This window comes from Capsicum annuum, chromosome 6, assembly GCF_002878395.1.
Source record: "Capsicum annuum cultivar UCD-10X-F1 chromosome 6, UCD10Xv1.1, whole genome shotgun sequence".
NCBI classification, from domain to species: Eukaryota; Viridiplantae; Streptophyta; class Magnoliopsida; order Solanales; family Solanaceae; genus Capsicum; species Capsicum annuum.
The window spans coordinates 195,516,204-195,534,593 of NC_061116.1; the positions used below are offsets into that span (position 1 = coordinate 195,516,204).

The window sequence follows — 18,390 nt, forward strand, 5'->3', positions numbered from 1 at the left end:
ATTTTATTAAAGAAATTAAAAAGGTATTTTTTTTTAATTTATAAAATAAAAAAGTCAGCAAATTTGAATTAATGATATGATGATAGTTTTTTTTTAAAACTAGATTATATGTTGCAACAGATATATTATTGACGCAATAGGTTCTCTATTGTTGCAACAGATGATATATCTGTTGTCACAGATAAGTTATCTGATGCAACCGATATAGAATCTGTTGTCACCACTCAATAAAAATGGTTCTTGAAAAGAACTAATTAATAATAATAAGCTGAATAGTCATGACTTATCACAATATTTCTTAATTTAATTAAGTCATTACTTTTCACAGTAATAAAAAATGTAATTAATAAATGAAGGTGAACAATTAGATTATATGTTGCAACAGATAGGTTATCTGACGCAACAAGTTTTATATTTGTTGCAACAGATGATATATCTGTTGTCACATATGAGTTATCTGATGCAACAAATATAGAATCTGTTGTCACAACTCAATGAAAACGGTTCTTGGAAAGAATAATTAATAATAATAATCCGAAAAGTCATGACTTATCATAATTTTTTTTAATTTAATAAAAAATGTAATTAATGAATGGAGGTGGACAGTCGTGCCTTTTTGCCTTGCCTCTCATTCAAATTCAATTCTCTATAAATAGGTCCCTCCTTACTCAATCGTTCATTCAACTACACTCTATTTATTTATTGCATCAAGTCTTTCATATTACACCTGCACTTCCACCACTTTCTCTTCCCTAACTAAGGTAAGTTTAATGCTTGCCAATTTGTCAATTTGTAGTTTACGTTGTATTACATTCGGTTATTCTTAAGATCTTTACTTTTAATTTTAAGTTTTTTTATCAATTCACATGTGTTCTAGATTATGGCTGACCTAGTGTGGGATGTTGCTTTTCTGCAAGACGCCATGAATGAACTTCAGAATCAAGTTCGTGACCTGCAATGGGAACTGGGAGGAGTTAAAGAAAGAATGTTCCGCGAGATACACAGGCTGAGGAGGGCCTTGCTACTTTCGGTTGAAAATTGGTCGGCTGGCAACAATGATAATAATAATAATAATAATAATAATAATAATAATAATAATAATTGGATTATTATTTTTATTTTAGTCTATTATATGTATTTTTATTTGTTTCTGTTTAATAAAAAAATTATGGTTGATCTTTGTCGTTTTAATTCATATTTAATTTTCATTCTGTCTATTATCTTCTCAACAAACATGTCAACGATTCGGCGTAAAAATGAATAATTTAGATCTACAGTAGCAATAGCAAGATTTATCTGTTGGGTCTGTGGCAGGGGCTGATGTGTTGTTCAAAATAGATTACTCATATATTGCAACAGATAAGAAGTCTGATGCAACTGATAATCAATCTGATGTAACTGATAAATAGTCTGTTTCAACAAATGACTAGTTTGTTGCTTGGCTTTGATGTTTTAATTCGTACTCCCTCCGTCTCAAATTACCCATCCCAAATTGAGATGCTACATTGATTAAGAAAAATAATTAATAACATGTCTAGTTTACCATAATCCACTGATCAGTTGGTGGGACAGTTGACGTTTTTGAAATAACCATTGTTTGCTATTCAATCTAAATTTCATAAATGATGTTTCCATTTTAATTCGAAGAAAAAGTGATTAATGCAAAGAGTAAAACATGGATTTTTTTAATCTTTTCTTGATTAATGAAAAAGACAAGTAAAATGAGAAATCAAATTAGGAAATTTGGGATGACTAATTGGACGTAAGGAATAATTTTGAATCCAATAGCAATAGCAAGAGTTGAAACATATTGGTTATCTGATGGGTTTGTGTGTTGTTCCAAATAGATTAATCATCCGTTGCAACAGATAATTAGTTTGCTGCAACAGCTAAACAGTCTGATGCAACAGATAATAAGTTTGATGCAACAGATAAATAGTCTGATGCAACAGATAAACAGTCTGATGCAACAGATAAATAGTCTGATGCAACAGATAAATCTTATGATACAACAGATTACTCATCCGATGCACCAGATGATTGATCTGTTTAAATTATGGGCACTTATGTCGGATTCATGATCGGGGTTCTATCCATTGTTGAAAAAACAACAGTGTACCCAGATGAAAAATACGAATAAAAATTATAATTTTACTTACCAAAGTCACCTATGAAGTAATGCCAAAGTGAAAAGTGATGTAGGAAACAAAATTTGACCTGAGAAATTGGTCAGAGCTGTAGCGCTGTACCAACAACAACAATAAATGGTCGACGAGAAGAAGATGAAGATGATAATGAAGTAGAAGATGATGAATAAAGCAGCAGAAATAATGAACAACAAAAATCGCTAAGAGAGAGAAAACAACAATTGATGAGAAGAAAGAGAAAGACATTTTTTTTCCTCTATTTCCCATTATTTAGGTAAACATTGGGATCAAAGTGTAAATTTAAAAATTTGTGGGGTATTTTCAAACTTTTCCAATTATATTAATCCATAATAAAGTAATTATTACCTCCACTCAATAATTAAGACTTGTGTCACCCACACCTCATTTTAAAAGTCTGTTGTCACCTATAGCCCAAAGCCCCTAGTAAGTTACCTATATGATGTTGCAATAAAAATATATATGGACTCATGATTTTCTTACATGTGCTCCTTAACCCTTCATTATTTATGTTTCATAAATACGGTGGCTATGATCTGTTGTTGTTGTTGTTCTTATCTTCGTAGCACCTCCATAACATATTTACTCCGTGAAGTTTAAAATGAAAAACGAAAGATCAGAACACTAAAATAGAAATTTCTAAAGTTTAAGTTGAAATTTTTTTAAAGTTTAGGTTGAAAATTGAACTTAGGACACTGGCCCGGACATCACGGTTACACAATGTTGTGAAATTTTGAAATGAAAAAAAATTTGAGCTTAAGGATATAATGTCTTGAAGCTTGAGAAAGCGGAGAAGAAGAACCAACATCTATTCACTATTAAGTTATGGCTAAACATTAAGGGGTCGTTTGGTAGGTCGTATTAGGAGAAATAGTCCATGTATTAAGTGTGGTATTAATTAATACTATGTTTGGTAAAATTTTGATCCAATGTATTACTAATACCATGTATTAGTTATACACCTTACATGGTATTATAGGGTGTATTATTAATACATCACATATGGTAGTATTAGTAATACATGAGTTTTAATACCATGGGATTAGTATGTATAAAGCCAAGAATATCCCTCAATCTTTTAAATATTTTTTAATTTTTTTAATTTTAATTTTTTATATTTGTACTAATAAATTTATTCAAATAAATTAGTTTACAAATTTTAGTATTATTTACAAATATGTCCTCAAATTTCTTTAATTTTTTTCTAAATCTTTTTCAATTTATTTAATATGAGTTACTTCTTTTCAATTTATCAAAATAATAATATCCCTCCAAATAATTTTAGTTATAGAAAAAACTACTCCATTAACTTAAAAAAACATTTATTGGTCAAAATCCGAAAACAAATTGCATCCAAACTTTAATTTTGTAAATAGGATATCCATAAATAAAAATAATTTTTCTACTTGGTTTTTACACTCTATAGAATAGAATTTTATTTTAATAATGATTTTATTGTTTCATCCAAAAATTATGCGCACCTCCCCCAACTTAAAAACAACACAAAGTGGGAACAACAAGCAAATGATGAACAAACAAAGAAAAGATAATTAAAAAAAATATTTTTTATAAGTGGATGATTAAATCTTAAAATTCTAAAGGAAATAATTAGTTATATTGTTAACTTTTTTATTTAAAAAATAGAATAATAAATTTTTGCAAAAAATAAAAGCACAAAGTTATAATATGTCGAGGGTATTTTTGTAAATAAACAATATTCTTTTTAAAATATAACAATACATATTGTTTTTAATACATCAAACCAAAAAACTGCATAAAAAATAATCCCAGTACTACTAATCCCAGTATTACTAATCTCTGCACTATTAATTTCATTATTACTAATACAACATATCTAGTATTATCTTACACACTCTACCAAACGAGTCCTTAAATGATTTGTAAGCGTTGGGTAAGACACAAACAACGGTCCAAAAAATTGCTACCTTGTGCTATTTTCACCTTTATTTTACACTTCAAGGATTTGAAAATAAAACACACAATTTTTTGTTAGTGTCATTTTTTTCTATTTAAATTATATAAAAGAAAAAAAATTATGTCCTCATTTCCTCTTAAAAAAAGAAATTAATGGAAGGAAACCAAACATAAAACTTTCATTCTAAAAATTATTGTATCAATTCTATTTTCTTTTGAATTTTTTCAGATTTCAGTTGTATGGTTTCGATGCTAAAACTATAGGGGAAGAGTTTGAAATCTTCTTTAAGTTAAAAGAAAATTTAGAATACTTATGTAGAAAAAGTATTTTACCTTTTTGACGTACCATTGAATCGAAATAGATTGTTGAACTCTCCTATTTTGATATTCATAAATTTTTTAATTGTAGTCATGAATTTTGTTAAAATTGTTAGTGGAAAAAGGTACAATTATATTTCAAAAATTGAAAATAAAAGATACTTTATTTATCTCAATAAAGAAAAGTAAGCAACAACAAAAATAAAACAAAAAATACAAAATGAATAGAAATAAAAAAAAAAAAAAAGGAAAAGTCAAAGAAAGAGACTACAATTAATGAAATGACTAAGAAATGGAATGTTAAATTCATGGGTTATTTTCGTGTCATTTATTTCAGCCGGGAGGTTGTTTTTGACCTTTTACTTATATAATACTTTCTTCATGTTAATTTATTTGTTTAATTTTAATTTGACATAAAATGTAAGATAATAAATAAAGAATTTTTTTTTAACTTTGTGTTAAATTAGTGATATGTAAAATGTATTTTTTTTTTTTTTAATTTTATAATCTTAAATATAATTAAAAAAGAAGTAAAAGAACAACAAAAGTAAAATAAAATCAACAGAAACAACAAAAAAAGAAAAAGTCAAAAAAGCGGCGACAATTATCGAAATGGCTAAGAAATGAGATTTTAAATTCATGGGCCATTTTTGTATCATTTCTCTCAGAGAGGCTATTTTTGTCCTTTTTCTCTATATAATACTTTCCCTATTTTAATTTAGAATCTTGGACAAAGGTAAGTCATTTTTTAAATCAATTCATGAAAGTAATATATTTTTTTTTGAAACTTTATCAAATTAGTATAAATATTATTCCCCACTTATTATGCTTTAAAAAAAGTTAACGAACCAAAAAGAGTTATGGATGACGTTAAAATAGAAATTGTTACTGTCAGTAATGTTTTTGATATAAAACGTTACTGTGAGTAACGAGACTCTGCAATTTTATCGCATCAAAATCTTTATACAAATTTGCTGTTAAATTTGTTCTGTCACTTTTTGGAATGTCATTTTTTGTTAATTGTTATTGTCAATCACATCATAGAGCTAAAACGTTATTGACGGTAACGTTTTATTGGAAATCAATCATCAAGATTCCAACTTTGCAGGTCTGTGATTTTATTCGATAGAATGTTATCCATAGTAACGTTTTTATCTTAAAAAGTGACTACTGATAATAATTTTGATGTCAAAAATTTTGACGTCATAAAGTTTTATCATTACTCGGAGTAACATTAAAGCTAAAACGCAATTGGCAGTAACGAATTTAACGTCAGATTTGTACAAAGATTCTAATATAGCATGGTTGCAGAGTCTCATTACTCATAGTAACGTTTTATGTCAAAAACGTTACTGATAGTAACGATTCCTATTTTAACGTCATTCACCTCTTTTTGGTCCGTTAACTTTTTCTGAAGTATAATACATGGCAACAATGTTTATATTACTTTGGTAAAGTTTCAAAAAAAAACATATTACTTTATTGAATTGATTTAAAAAATAACTTATTTTGGCCCAGAACTCTGCTTATTTATTTGCCTAGTTTTAATTTGACATAAAATATAAAATAATAAAAAAAGATTTTTAAATTTTAAACTAAACTAGTAAAATGTATTATAATACTATTTTAAAATATGAAATATACTAAAATACTTTTAATAGTATGATCTCAAATATGCTACGTGAAATATACATAAAAAAAAAAAAAACAGAAGTTACCAGAAAAAAATATTTTCTTCTTGTTTCGTTTGGAAATGAACTAAAGCAAAAAAAAAAAAAAAAGTACAAAGAAAGTGAAACCAGAGTGGAAAAATTGCTAGCTTATCCTTGTAACAAATAGTAGTAATAGTACAGCTGTAAGAACAAATCAAGTCAATGAACATCTTCATACACCTACTGGACAAAAGCTCAGTTGTTTGAAGCATTTTCTCAAGCACCTGCAGGACAAAGGTTAAAGCCTGTGTTCCTCAGACTCTTCGGTGCCTGTGAGATTAAGTAGCGAATTTTTGAATAATTTGGAGCTGATGCAGCATTGAAAGTGAAGAATCAGTACAACTTAGGCTAAAACAAACACCAACAGAAAGCATAGGAAAAATAGCATAGAGAAGGGAAGTAGAGAATCAAGAACTACGTGCAAACAGAACCAATAGGACTAAAGGACAGACTGGCGCACTAAAGTGAAGAACCAACAGGACTGGTACTTTTTTTTATCTCACTGCAGAAAAGAGGAGATATTAAGAGATACATAATGCTTTCCTTCTCAAATATTCAAGGTACAATTTAGGATTCAACCTAAATGATGTATATGATCCTGTGTTGCTTCATGTTTTTTTGGTCCATTATCTTAGTTTCCTCTTTGTACGTGATCAACACTTTGTAATCGACATTGTGGTTTACTTCTTCCAGGAACTTTATGTCAAACTAAACATAATAGCTGCATTGAGTCTCATTGATACAAGTCTCGAACTCTTGACCTAGTGTGGAAGATTTTAAATCATTTAATCTACCACTAAGCTAGAGGAAGACTCTTTGCAGTACCTAGTAAAGTTGTTGCCATGTGACCGGGAGGTCACAGGTTCAAGCCGTGGAAACAATCTCTTGAAGAAATGCAAGGTAAGGCTGCGTACTATATAACCTTGTGGTTCGGCCCTCCGGACCCTAGGCATATTGGGAGTTTTAGTGCACCGGCTGCCTTTTTTCCCTTTCTAAGCTAGAGGAAGACTCGTAGCTGCCATAGCTGCAGATTTGTTGTAAGGGCAAAATTTGCAACAGTGATATTGATGCGGATTCTATAAACTATCATGTTGTGGATTTTTTCAAGTTTAGAGTATAATTATGAATTGTTGATTGGACTGTTAGCAAGTGTATTTGTCAGGACTCACAAACCACTCCATCCCCTCTCTGATTCCTCTTATACTACTAACTAACAGAAGGTGGAGAAAAAGAAAAGAAAATCCATTTTGCAGTTTGTTCCTTTAAAAGTTGCACATTTGTTTCTCAGAAATCAAATTTATAAATTTTGTTGGATGATTTTAATTATGCTTATGTTGGAGTCCCACATCGGTGGGTTAAGGGGTCCTTGATCTCCTTTATGGTCTTGGGCAATCCTCCCCTCATGAGCTAGTTTTTGAGGTTGAGTTAGGCCCAAGGTCCATTTCTTTAATATGATATCAGAGCCAGACCCACCCAGTTCATTGTTTCCGATGTTGGACCCCCCGTCTTATATTGTCCACGCTCCAGATGTCCAGCCCTAGGCGTGCGGGAGGTGTTGAAGTCCCACATCGGTGGGTTAAAGGGTCCTTGGTCTTTTTATATGGTCTTGGGCAATCCTCCCCTCATAAGCTAGCTTTTGAGGTTGAGTTAGGCCCAAGATCCATTTCTTTAACAGCTTATGGCACCTTAATTGGTCCATTAGCATTGATAAGTGATGTTCCGTTCCTATTCCTCTGAAATCTTTCATGTGCCCACCTGAAAACCTTGAAAAAAGAAAAACAGAAGCAAATGCTTCCTTATTTACTGGGTTCTACTTCTGAATCAGTAATTTCAACACAACTACAGAAAAAACAACATACTAGTGCAATCCCACAAGTGTGGTTTGGAGAGGTTGATGTGTACATAGTTTCACCCCTAGCTTGTGAACTGTGACAGTAGGAGACTTTCTCATAGACCCTCGGCTCAGGTAAAGCATATCAAAAATCAAGTATGTATAGAAAATACAAAAAATTCAATACCGAACACTATACTAGTGGGAAAAAAAAGTAGAATTTCCTTGAATATTAAATTCTAAACTCATAATTTCAGAAATGCAACGAATTCAATCTTAAGAACGTAAACGTTGAACCCATCATATCTGAATTTTGGAGCTGGCTCTTGATACAAATATTGTGGCCTAGAGCGATAGGTTATAATGTCATTTGGTCAAACTAACCCTATTAGCTCATCTCTGTACGGTCTCTTGTAGGGCCCTTTTAAATCTTTCGTCAATTGTCCCTGTAATGGTTTCTTGAACTGGAGTTCCAGGTTCTCCTGTAGAAAACCCTTCAGGTGCAGGGGATGCTCCTAGGCCGTCAGAAATTCTGATTTCTGGGCTTTGCAAAGGGAGGTCAGGCAATACTTCAGGAGAAGCTTCGCTTGCTGCGAACAGTGTAGCCGTTCTGCTTTCGTTGCCCTCAGATGTCTTTTCTGTCTTAGAATTAGAGTTGTCTTTCTCTTCATCAAAGACTTTTGCTATTGCAGAAAGCTTTTGCCCTATTGAATCATCAGTGGCTAAGATTTCTCTATTCTGATAAAGGAAGATGAACAAGAATATGAGAAGAGCGGAACCAGCTGATACACCAGCTATGAGGAAAAGGCCCTTAAAACTATCTAGTGTGAGGCTATCAGATGCTATAGCCATTCCATCTTTCTGTGTACAATCTGTTTCATTCCCAAACCATTTCTGAATTATGTTATTCATAAACTCTCCCTCCATCACCTTCAAGACTGCTCTTGAGAAGTCAGGTACCAAAGGAGATCTTTTTGGAAATGCCTGCAAGCAATCGTGTTGAAAAAATGGATTAGATTGAGTAAACTTCTGTCGATGGTATAATTTCAACTATGGAACATGTCCAGATGCAGAGAGAATCTTACGAATCCAAAACCAGCCGTCTTGTAAGTCGGACCAACCATAATATACTTCCTGCAGTATTTATTGAGGAAGAGTCTGAGATAAGGTAGTTCATCAACAATTGCACCAACACCTCCATTTTTACTACCTCTTGAGAGCGCATCATTATACTCTTCCAATGTGCTGTAACTCCTGAATTTGGAGCTGTCAAATTGCATGCCTTTCAAGACATCTTCAACAAAAGAACCTTTTTGGTACCCTACATATTCTCCATTTTTGATGAGATCATTGAGGTTTGTTATAGTAGGTTGAAGTTTTTGTGCTGTTAACATAGATGTTAAGCTGGCTGTATAATTTGATGTCAGCACCAGAACCACGAAAACCCACACAATCAGCACAAATCTTGTTAAATTACTTGTTACCCTCTCTCCTGCAATAACCAGCCATATATTATGATTTGTTGAGAAACAGGGATAAATCCTAAAGTTTTGTCTATAATTTGCTTTGAGTTAGAGATGTCGTACTATGAGCAAAAACAAGAGTTGAGAAGGAAAACCAGAATATCATCCCAACTTGCTTGCGTTTGGGTCCTCGAAACTCTTTGTTTACACGATGTTCGAGTACCCAAACAACAAAACCAATGAAAATGAAGAATGCTCCGATTGTTATCCAAAGCTCGCTCTTTAATGGTTTCATGAAAATCCAAGGACTCTTCCTGTCATCACCCTTTACTGGCACAACCGTAGAAATACCCGACTCCGTAAAAGGTAATGTGAAATCTACATACTTGGATCGGTTCGCTGAAATGGTCACGTCACCTATTACTGCATCATGTTTCTGGTTTAAGTAAACACTGGTTAGTTCAGTACTTGTGGTTGGTCTTCCTCTGTTAAAGGACAAGCAAAATAAGAAATTTCAAAGGGAGCCTGTATGTAAGGTATTCAGCCAACGAGGCTAATTCAAACAAGGATTAGATATTACCTTAAAAAGGAGTTTATAAACAAGATCATCATATCCTGGAGATGTGGGCTTATGTGTTATTGGAACTGGAACAAATTCATAAGGAACAGCATAAGGCAAAGATTGGATGACTTCTTTGAAGACATCTGCACAGAAACCAGTTGCAATAACTGCTTGTGTTTTTGAATCTCTTTCCACTTTAATGAATTCCTGCAGCCCTTCTTTGACAGGGACTCCAACCCTTAGCTTCTTCCCGCTTGTGGGTATTTCCCAGCCTCTCGGAGGAATAGTAGATTCACCAGGCCAAATGATGGCCCCTAGTTGATTATTATTACTCTTAGATGTTTTACCATCTATCTTCAGTTTATATGAAATTCCATCCTTCTCTGTCCAGAATCCAACGCTTCTCTGTCCTGTCCCAACTATATTCACAATTTGATATGGGGATGGGTGCAACTCTCCATTGATGAGACGGAATTCACCACTTACTGCTGTTTTTAGCGCTGTGTTTTGCACAGAGTCAAGGAGCAGAGATCCCATTTCAGAGGTTCCAAGTGCATCTAAGTCGGTTAAGTTTTCTCTAGTTTCCGGTTTCTTGAATTTTGGGATAGCGGTGTTGCCCATTTTTGCTGCTGCTTTTGCTAATGCGGTGACGCTATCATATGCCCATAGCCCGAAAATATTGAGTTCAACTGGATCCATGTCTGGGTACTCTTGACGAAATCTCTTTTTCCATCTCGTGGTGAAATTGATAAGCTCATTTGATCTTGGAACATAAGGCTTTATACCAAGAACACCTTGCATCGACGACTCAATTACTGTAGGATCTACCAGGTCCAGAAGACCTGTTAGCACATCTGTGATGATCCATGCATATCCACTGCTCATCATCCCGGCTTCTTTGACCTTCAGGAAAAGGCGCGAGGCAAGAAATGGTTGCAAGTGCACGATGAACACCTTGGTCTGCATTGTATTCAACTTGTATAGCTCCCTCAGAATTTGATCATCATTGGCTGAAGGAGAAATAACACTTCTATATGAGACCAAAGTGCTGATTTCCAGCAAGGCATTAGTCAAATGTGGAAGTATCCCGGTTCCGAAGGAGCTATCCTCATAGATGATCACAACCTCCTTCCAATTATAGTTTTTAGCTATTCCTGCAATGGCTTTAGTCTGGCTGGAAGAAGGAAGTGCTCCTCTGATGAAGAAGCGATTTTCCTTGACGGAAAGTGAAGGACTTGTTGCTGGAGAAATGATAGGGACTTTTGCTCTGTTCCCCAAGTCAATCACAAAATCAGTTTGTGTAGACATTTGTGGCCCAAAGATCGCTTGTACTTGGACATTCTTTAGCAAGTATATGGCTGCACATACACAATCACACTATAAGTAAGAGATCGTCTGAGCGGAAAACCAAAGGGAAAAACGAAGAAAATAGAGTAAGATATGCTAGCTTAACTGAAGTAAATCATAGAGCTGAATTTACCTGCAGATGCTGCTTCAACGTCATCTTTCTTGGAATCCCTGATGTGAGGGACTATCCTAATGGCACCATGACTAGCGTTGGCATGGTAATCCTCAAGAGCAAGTACGATAGATATTTGCATTACTTTTGCCACAACTGTTTCCATATCAAGAATTATACCCATATCCACCTTTACAACACTAGTCTCATCTTCACCTCTTATTGGAATTACGTAGTGGCAAAAGCTAACGATGGAGACAAGTTGAATGAAGAGAATTAGGCAGCAGTATCTTGGATTTTGCATTTGAAAAAAAACTTATGTAGCAAATAGTCTGAGAGTTGGGCAAGAAGCAGTTCTGCTTGTGCAACTAATTTACCACCTTTCTGAGGTGTGTAAAGATCTCTCAACTGTGTGGCTCTAGATATATGGCTTCAGAATTAGGGAACTTCATAAACTTGGACCAGTAAATACTTTACAAGCCTATAATTAGATAATGTAGAAAGAAAAGTCAAAGATAATGTTTTCAAAGAAGAATTGAGAGAGGACTTCTCATACATTCCAAACCATAAGTCAGTTTCTGCCTCAATTTGACCCAATAAAAAACTGACAAAACGAACAGTGACCAATTCATTTGGGTGAATTCGGAATGGTGCTTATTTTACATGGTTCCAGTTTATACTTAGTCAGTAGTAACTTGCTTGGACTCCAAATAATGAAACAACACCCACCATTGGCTCCCGGGGCGGATTCAAGATATTCACTGTTGGGGGGTGGGGGTGGGGGGTTGAAAAATCAAAACGTAAAAAATAACGCAGTCCCTGAGAATCAAATCTTGGACGCTGGGGGTGCATTTCGAATACCCCGGATCGCCGGGCTAATGTTTTGCATGTTGTTCAGAAAATTCACAATTTATATATGCACATAAACACAAAAAAATATCCCATATATTACGTGTAATTTTTTGCCAAGGGGGTTTGGGTGAACACCCTCCCACCCTTGATTGGCTCATTGACACTGTTATTGTTAATAAAGAAGATGCTGATAAGGGAAGTTGCCTATGATACATGATTTTAGTTTGATGGATTCAATCTTTAGGTTCATGGTACTGAGCCATTTACACTTTAAAATTATGAGTTCATATTCTATTTGTATTTATTAAAACTTTAGTGATTTTTCACATATATTTTTATGCCCGGGGCGGTTTGGTCGTTATCTGCTAATTGATTTTGATGTTCTTATCATCTAGCACCGGCATTATAAATTCACCACTACTAGATCTTTCTTTCTTATTAAGTTGGGATTTGCAGATTGCTTCTTATCACAACATTGAATAAGTTAGCATCTTATGTGTTAATTTTACTCTTTTGTTCTATTATTGTAATATAACAAAACTACCTCATTGAATTTATTAAAAACGGATGCAGACTTCTTTAATGCCACATATATAACTTCGTTAAATATATCCCCTACATATGTTGTGATGACAAAACAAAGGAAAAATAACATTGCAATAAGAAACAACTAAGAAAAAGTAAGGGTTATATTCATCAAATCGAATCATGGAGCCACCTCTTGATGCTAATACTCCGGCCAAGAGCGACAAAGATTTGATGTAATCTGATTTAACTAATCCTAAAGCTAGTTCATCTCTGTACAATCTCCTGTAGTTTCCTGTTCAGGTGTGTCACAATTAATGGTAGCTGCAATATGTATCATCTCTCTTCAATTGTCCCTATGATGGTTTCTTGAACTGGAGTTCCAGGTTCTGTTGTAGAGAACCCTTCAGGTTCCGGGGATGCTCCTAGGCCGTCGGAAATTCTGATTTCTGGGCTTTGCAAAGGAAGGTTGGACAATACTTCAGGGGAAGCTTCAGTTTCTGCAAACAGTGTAGCCGCTTGGCTTTCATTGGTTTCTGTTTTTTCTGACGTAGAATTAGAGTTATCTTTCTCTTCATCAAAGGCTTTTGCTATTGCAAAAAGCTTTTGCCTTATTGAATCATCAGAGGCTAAGATTTCTCTATGATGATAAAGGAAGATGAGGAAGAATAGGAGAAGAGCGGAGCCTGCTGACACACCAGCTATGAGGAAAAGGCCCTTAAAGCTATCTACCGTGAGACTATCAGATGTTACAGCCATTCCATCTTGCGCTGGACAATGTGTTTCATTCCCAAACCATTTCTGCATTATGTTATTCATAACCTCTCCCTCCACCACCTTCAAGACTGCTCTTGAGACATCAGGTACCAAAGGAGATCCTTTTGGAAATGCCTACAAAAAGTTGTGGGGAGATAAAAGATTAGACCATTGACGAAACCACTAACCACTCTAAATAAATGTAAAACTTTCTGAAATAACAGTGCAGTGCAACAATCTTACGAATCCAAAGCCGGCAGCTTTGTACATTGGACCAACCATAATATACTTCCTACAGTACTTGTTGAGGAGGAGCCTGAGATAAGGCATTTCATCAACAATTGCACCAACCCCTCCATTTATACTTCCTCTTGAGAGGGCATCACTATACTCTTCCAATGTGCGATAACTCCTCAACTTGGAACTGTCAAAATTCATGCGCTTCAAGACATCTTTGACAAAGGAACCTTCTTGGTACCCAACATATTCTCCAGTCTTGATGAGATCATTGAGGTCTGTTATAGTAGGTTGAAGCTGTTGCAATGTCAACATAGATGTTAAGCTGGCTGTATAACTCGATGTCAGCACCAGAACCACGAAAACCCATACAATCAGCACAAATCTTGATAAGTTACTTGTTACCCTCTCTCCTGCAACAGTCATATATATGATTTCTTGAGTAATAGGAGAAATTTTAAAGTTTTCTTCTATAATTTTCCTTGAGTTAGAGACTTACTATGAGCAAAAACAAGAGTTGAGAAGGAAAACCAGAATATCATCCCAACTTGCTTGCGTTTGGGTCCTCGAAACTCTTTGTTTACACGATGTTCGAGTACCCAAACAACAAAACCAATGTAGACGAAGAATGCACCAGTTGTTATCCAAAGTTCTTTCTTTAGAGGTTTCAAGAAAATCCAGGCATTCTTCCTATCATCATTCTTTACGGGCACAACTGCAGAAATACTTGACTCAGAAAAAGGTAGTGTGAAATCCACATCCTCAGATCGGCTAGCTAAAATGGTCACATCACCTACAACTGCATCATATTCCTGGTTCAAAGCTAACATTGATTATTTCAGTATTTATGGTTGGTCGCAAAAGCAAAATATAGATAAGAAATCCAAAAGAGGAGCATGTAAGTGAGGTATTTAGCCGAAGAGGTTAATTCAAATAGGGATCATACATTACCTTAGAAGTGATCCTGTGAACAAGATCATCGTAGTCTTGAGAAGTGGGTCTATGTGTAATTTGAAAAGGAATAAAATCATAAGGGACGGCGTATGGCAAAGATCGGATGACTTCTTCAAAGACATCTGGACCAAAACCAGTTGCAGTTACTGCTTGTGTTTTTGGATCTCTTTCCACTTTAATGAATTGCTCCATCCCTCCTTTGACAGGAACTCCAACCCTTAATCTCTTCCCACTTGTGGGGATTTCCCAGCCTCTCGGAACAATAGTAGATTCACCTGGCCAAATGATGACCCCTAGTTGCTTATTATTAGCTTTAGCTGGTTTACCATTCATCTTCAGTTTATGCGAAATGCCATCCTTCTCTGTCCAGAATCCAACCCTTCTCTCTCCTTTTCCAATTATATTCACAATTTCATATGGGTATGGCTGCAGTTCTCCATCAATGATATGGAATTCACCACTTAGTCCTGTTTTTAGCTCTGTGTTCTTCATAGACTCAAGGAGCAGAGATCCCACTTCTGAGGTTTCAAGTGCATCTAAATCTGTTAAGTTTTCTCTAGTGTCTGGTTCCTTTGATTTTGGGATAGCAGTAGTGCCCACTTCCTCTACTGCTTCTGTTAATGCGGTGATGCTATCATATGCCCATAGCCCGAAAACATTGAGTTCTACTTGGTCCGTGTCTGGATACTCTTGACGGAATCTCTTTCTCCATCTCTTGGTGAAACTACGAAGCTCATTTGATCTCGGAACATAAGGTTTTACTCCCAGAACACCTTGCATAGATGACTCAATTACTAAAGGATCTATCGAGTCCAGAAGACTCGTCAGCACATCTGTGATAATCCATGCATATCCATGGCTCATCATCCCAGATTCTTTGGCCTTGAGGAAAAGGCGCGAGGCAAGAGCTGGTTGCAAGTGCACTATGAACACCCTTGTCTGCATTGTATTCAACTTGTATAGCTCCCTGAAGATTTGATCATCATTGGCTGAGGGAGAAATAGCACTTCTATAGGAGACTAGAGTGCTGATTCCCAGCAAGGCATCAGTCAAATAAGGAAGTATCCCGGTTCCAAAGGGGCTATCCTCATAGATTACTACAACCTCCCTCCAATAATAGTTTTTAACGATTTCTGCAATGGCTTTAGTCTGGCTTGAAGAAGGAAGTGCTCCTCTGATGAAGTAGGGATTTTCCTTGACTGAAAGTGAAGGACTTGTTGCTGGAGATATGATAGGGACTTTTACTCTGTTCCCTAAGTCGATCACAAAATCAGTTTGTGTAGACATTTGTGGCCCAAAGATAGCTTGTGCTTCGACATGCTTTAGCAAGTATATGGCTGCACATACACGATCACACTATAAGAAATTGTGTGGATATCTTTTTAAAATATAACCTAAGAAAAACCTATGGAAAATTATGTTGAACTCGTTCTGCAAAGGAAGTAAGATTTTGATGCTAGGTTAAAGAGTTGTAAATTATCGAGCTGAATTTACCTGCGGATGCTGCTTCAACATCATCTTTCTTAGAATCCCTTAAATGAGGAACTATCCTAATGGCACCGCGACTAGCGTTGGCATGGTAATCTTCAAGAGCTAGTAAGATAGATATGTGCATTACTCTTCCCACATCTGTTTCCAGATCAAGAATTATGCCCACATCCACCTTTACAGCACTAGTGTTATTATCTTCACCTCTTATTTGCCTTGAGTAGTTGCAAAAGCTAATGATGGAGACAAGTTGAATGAAAAGAACAAGGAATTTGCATCTTGGATTATGCATTTGAAAAAAAAATCTGGTAGCATGTAGTTTGTGTCTTTGTGTCTTTGTGTGTTAGGCAAGATGGTCCACCCTTCAAAGATGTGTCTAAAGCTCTCTTAACTGTGTTCTTCTATCATGGAACTTCATAAACTTTCCAATAATTAATAAGACCAAACTCCATAACTGCAGAAAGAAAAGTCATACTTTTCACAGAATAACAAGTGGTTGAAAATATTTGTTTGGTTATTGAGGACTAATCACACATGCTACGTACACACCATGCTAGTAGGCTTTCTCCTCAGTTTGACCAAATCAAAAAACTGACTAAATGAATATAGTGACAAAATTGGTTGGTACACTCGTTCCCCCAAAATGCCCAATGACTATCTAGAGGATGTTGTAAAGACTTACCATATTTTGGCAAAGACAAGGTCAGTTACAAATAAGTAGAAGAGACCATTGTATCTATGACTTGGATAAGGCTAGCTATGACTAGTAATCTTATTAGCTTACGCGTATCAGTTTAGAATTTGTCAGTGTTAAACTTGCTTGCTAACAAAGTCCTCAGTCCAATTGACAAGTATTAGGACATAGGTTCCTTTGTGGGAAGGGAATATTGGAATGAGGATGGTTGGGTTCTGGAGATGATTAGTTAGGTGGCAGTGTTAATAATTGTTAATGCAAGAGGAACCTGCTTGGAGAATTACATATATGATGTTGAAGTCGTTGTCTTCCATGCACTGGTGGTCCTATAATCTTTCATTACTCACTTTTTCAAAATAATGTTAGTTTTTAGATTGGACACTGTGTTAAGAAAACGGCATGCTTTTAGAAAATAAAACGTGTTTACTAACTTACCTAAAAGTAATACTTCTTCCGTTTATTTTTACTTGTCACGTTTAGATTCAAGAGTCAATTTAACTAATCTTCGTAGCTGAATTCAATTAAGATTAATCAATATTTTAAATTTATAAATTTAAATATTCAAAAATTATATGATAAATAATACCATAAGTTGCAACCACTCTCATATTAATATGATTAAAAAATATATTTTAAATTATTGATCAAAGTTTATGCCGTTTGACTTTTGAAAAGGAATAAATGGAGGGAGTTGTGCATTAACGATTTCTCGATTATGTAAAAAACTGTTTCTTCAAATAAAGATGAAATTGAAAGAAAAAAAAAAATCTTAATTTTTTAAAAATATCATTTATTTTGAAACAAAATAAAAAAGTGAAAAGTCAACTTGTTTTGAAACAGGAAAGTAAAATGTTTTGTTTCTACCCTGAACTATACACGAAATTGCTGAGAGACACCAAATTTTAGGAGGATCTTATTATCCCTGGACTAATTTAAACCATATTTTCGACAACCTTAGTGCCTACGTGGCACATCAATGAATCAACATACTGAAGGTCCACGTATGTGCCACGTAGATACTAAGGTTGTCAAAAATATGATTTTAATTATTCTAGGGTAATAAGATCCTTTTAAAGTTTGAATATATCTCAGTAATTTCGTATATAGTTTAAGATGGAAACAATGCATTTTCTCCATAACTAAGGTTGTTATCTGTTAGGATCACATATAACCCTATCCTTTTCTTATTTTATGAACGAAATCCTGCAGTCCAAAAGTAACTCAGCATCTTAACTTATAATTTATACTATATTTTTCTTTCTACTGACTACGTCATTTGATGCATTGAAATCTTTCATGCCGCGTAACTTCTTTAAACTATATCCTCTACTAAATAGTGATTACACAGACAAATATAAACCTACAGTTGGAAAAGAAAAACAAATAAGAAAGCAACTTCTATTATCTTTTAAACTTGTCTTTGTTTTTCCTTTTTTATA

At 34.6% G+C, this 18,390-nt stretch overlaps 2 protein-coding genes and 1 long non-coding RNA gene across 3 annotated transcripts; 1 reads left to right on the plus strand and 2 right to left on the minus strand.

Annotated features, from left to right (window-relative positions):
* The first annotated feature begins 6,110 nt into the window (after positions 1-6,110).
* On the plus strand, positions 6,111-7,279 carry LOC107855816. Its single transcript, XR_001670372.2, has 2 exons — positions 6,111-6,690; positions 6,824-7,279. It is a non-coding gene; the product is annotated as an uncharacterized LOC107855816 (long non-coding RNA).
* Positions 7,280-8,163: 884 nt separating this feature from the next.
* LOC107855877 (glutamate receptor 2.9) lies at positions 8,164-12,184 on the minus strand. Its single transcript, XM_016700886.2, has 5 exons — positions 11,467-12,184; positions 10,005-11,344; positions 9,548-9,860; positions 9,047-9,453; positions 8,164-8,945 (listed from the first exon to the last, which is right to left on the minus strand). The coding sequence occupies exons 1-5, from the start codon at positions 11,747-11,749 to the stop codon at positions 8,355-8,357; spliced, it is 2,934 nt and encodes a 977-aa protein (XP_016556372.1). The 5' UTR covers positions 11,750-12,184; the 3' UTR covers positions 8,164-8,354.
* Positions 12,185-12,875: 691 nt separating this feature from the next.
* Positions 12,876-17,180, minus strand: LOC107855878 (glutamate receptor 2.8). The gene is made up of 5 exons (XM_016700887.2): positions 16,264-17,180; positions 14,767-16,106; positions 14,315-14,627; positions 13,822-14,228; positions 12,876-13,713 (listed from the first exon to the last, which is right to left on the minus strand). The coding sequence occupies exons 1-5, from the start codon at positions 16,547-16,549 to the stop codon at positions 13,159-13,161; spliced, it is 2,901 nt and encodes a 966-aa protein (XP_016556373.2). The 5' UTR covers positions 16,550-17,180; the 3' UTR covers positions 12,876-13,158.
* Positions 17,181-18,390: the final 1,210 nt, after the last annotated feature.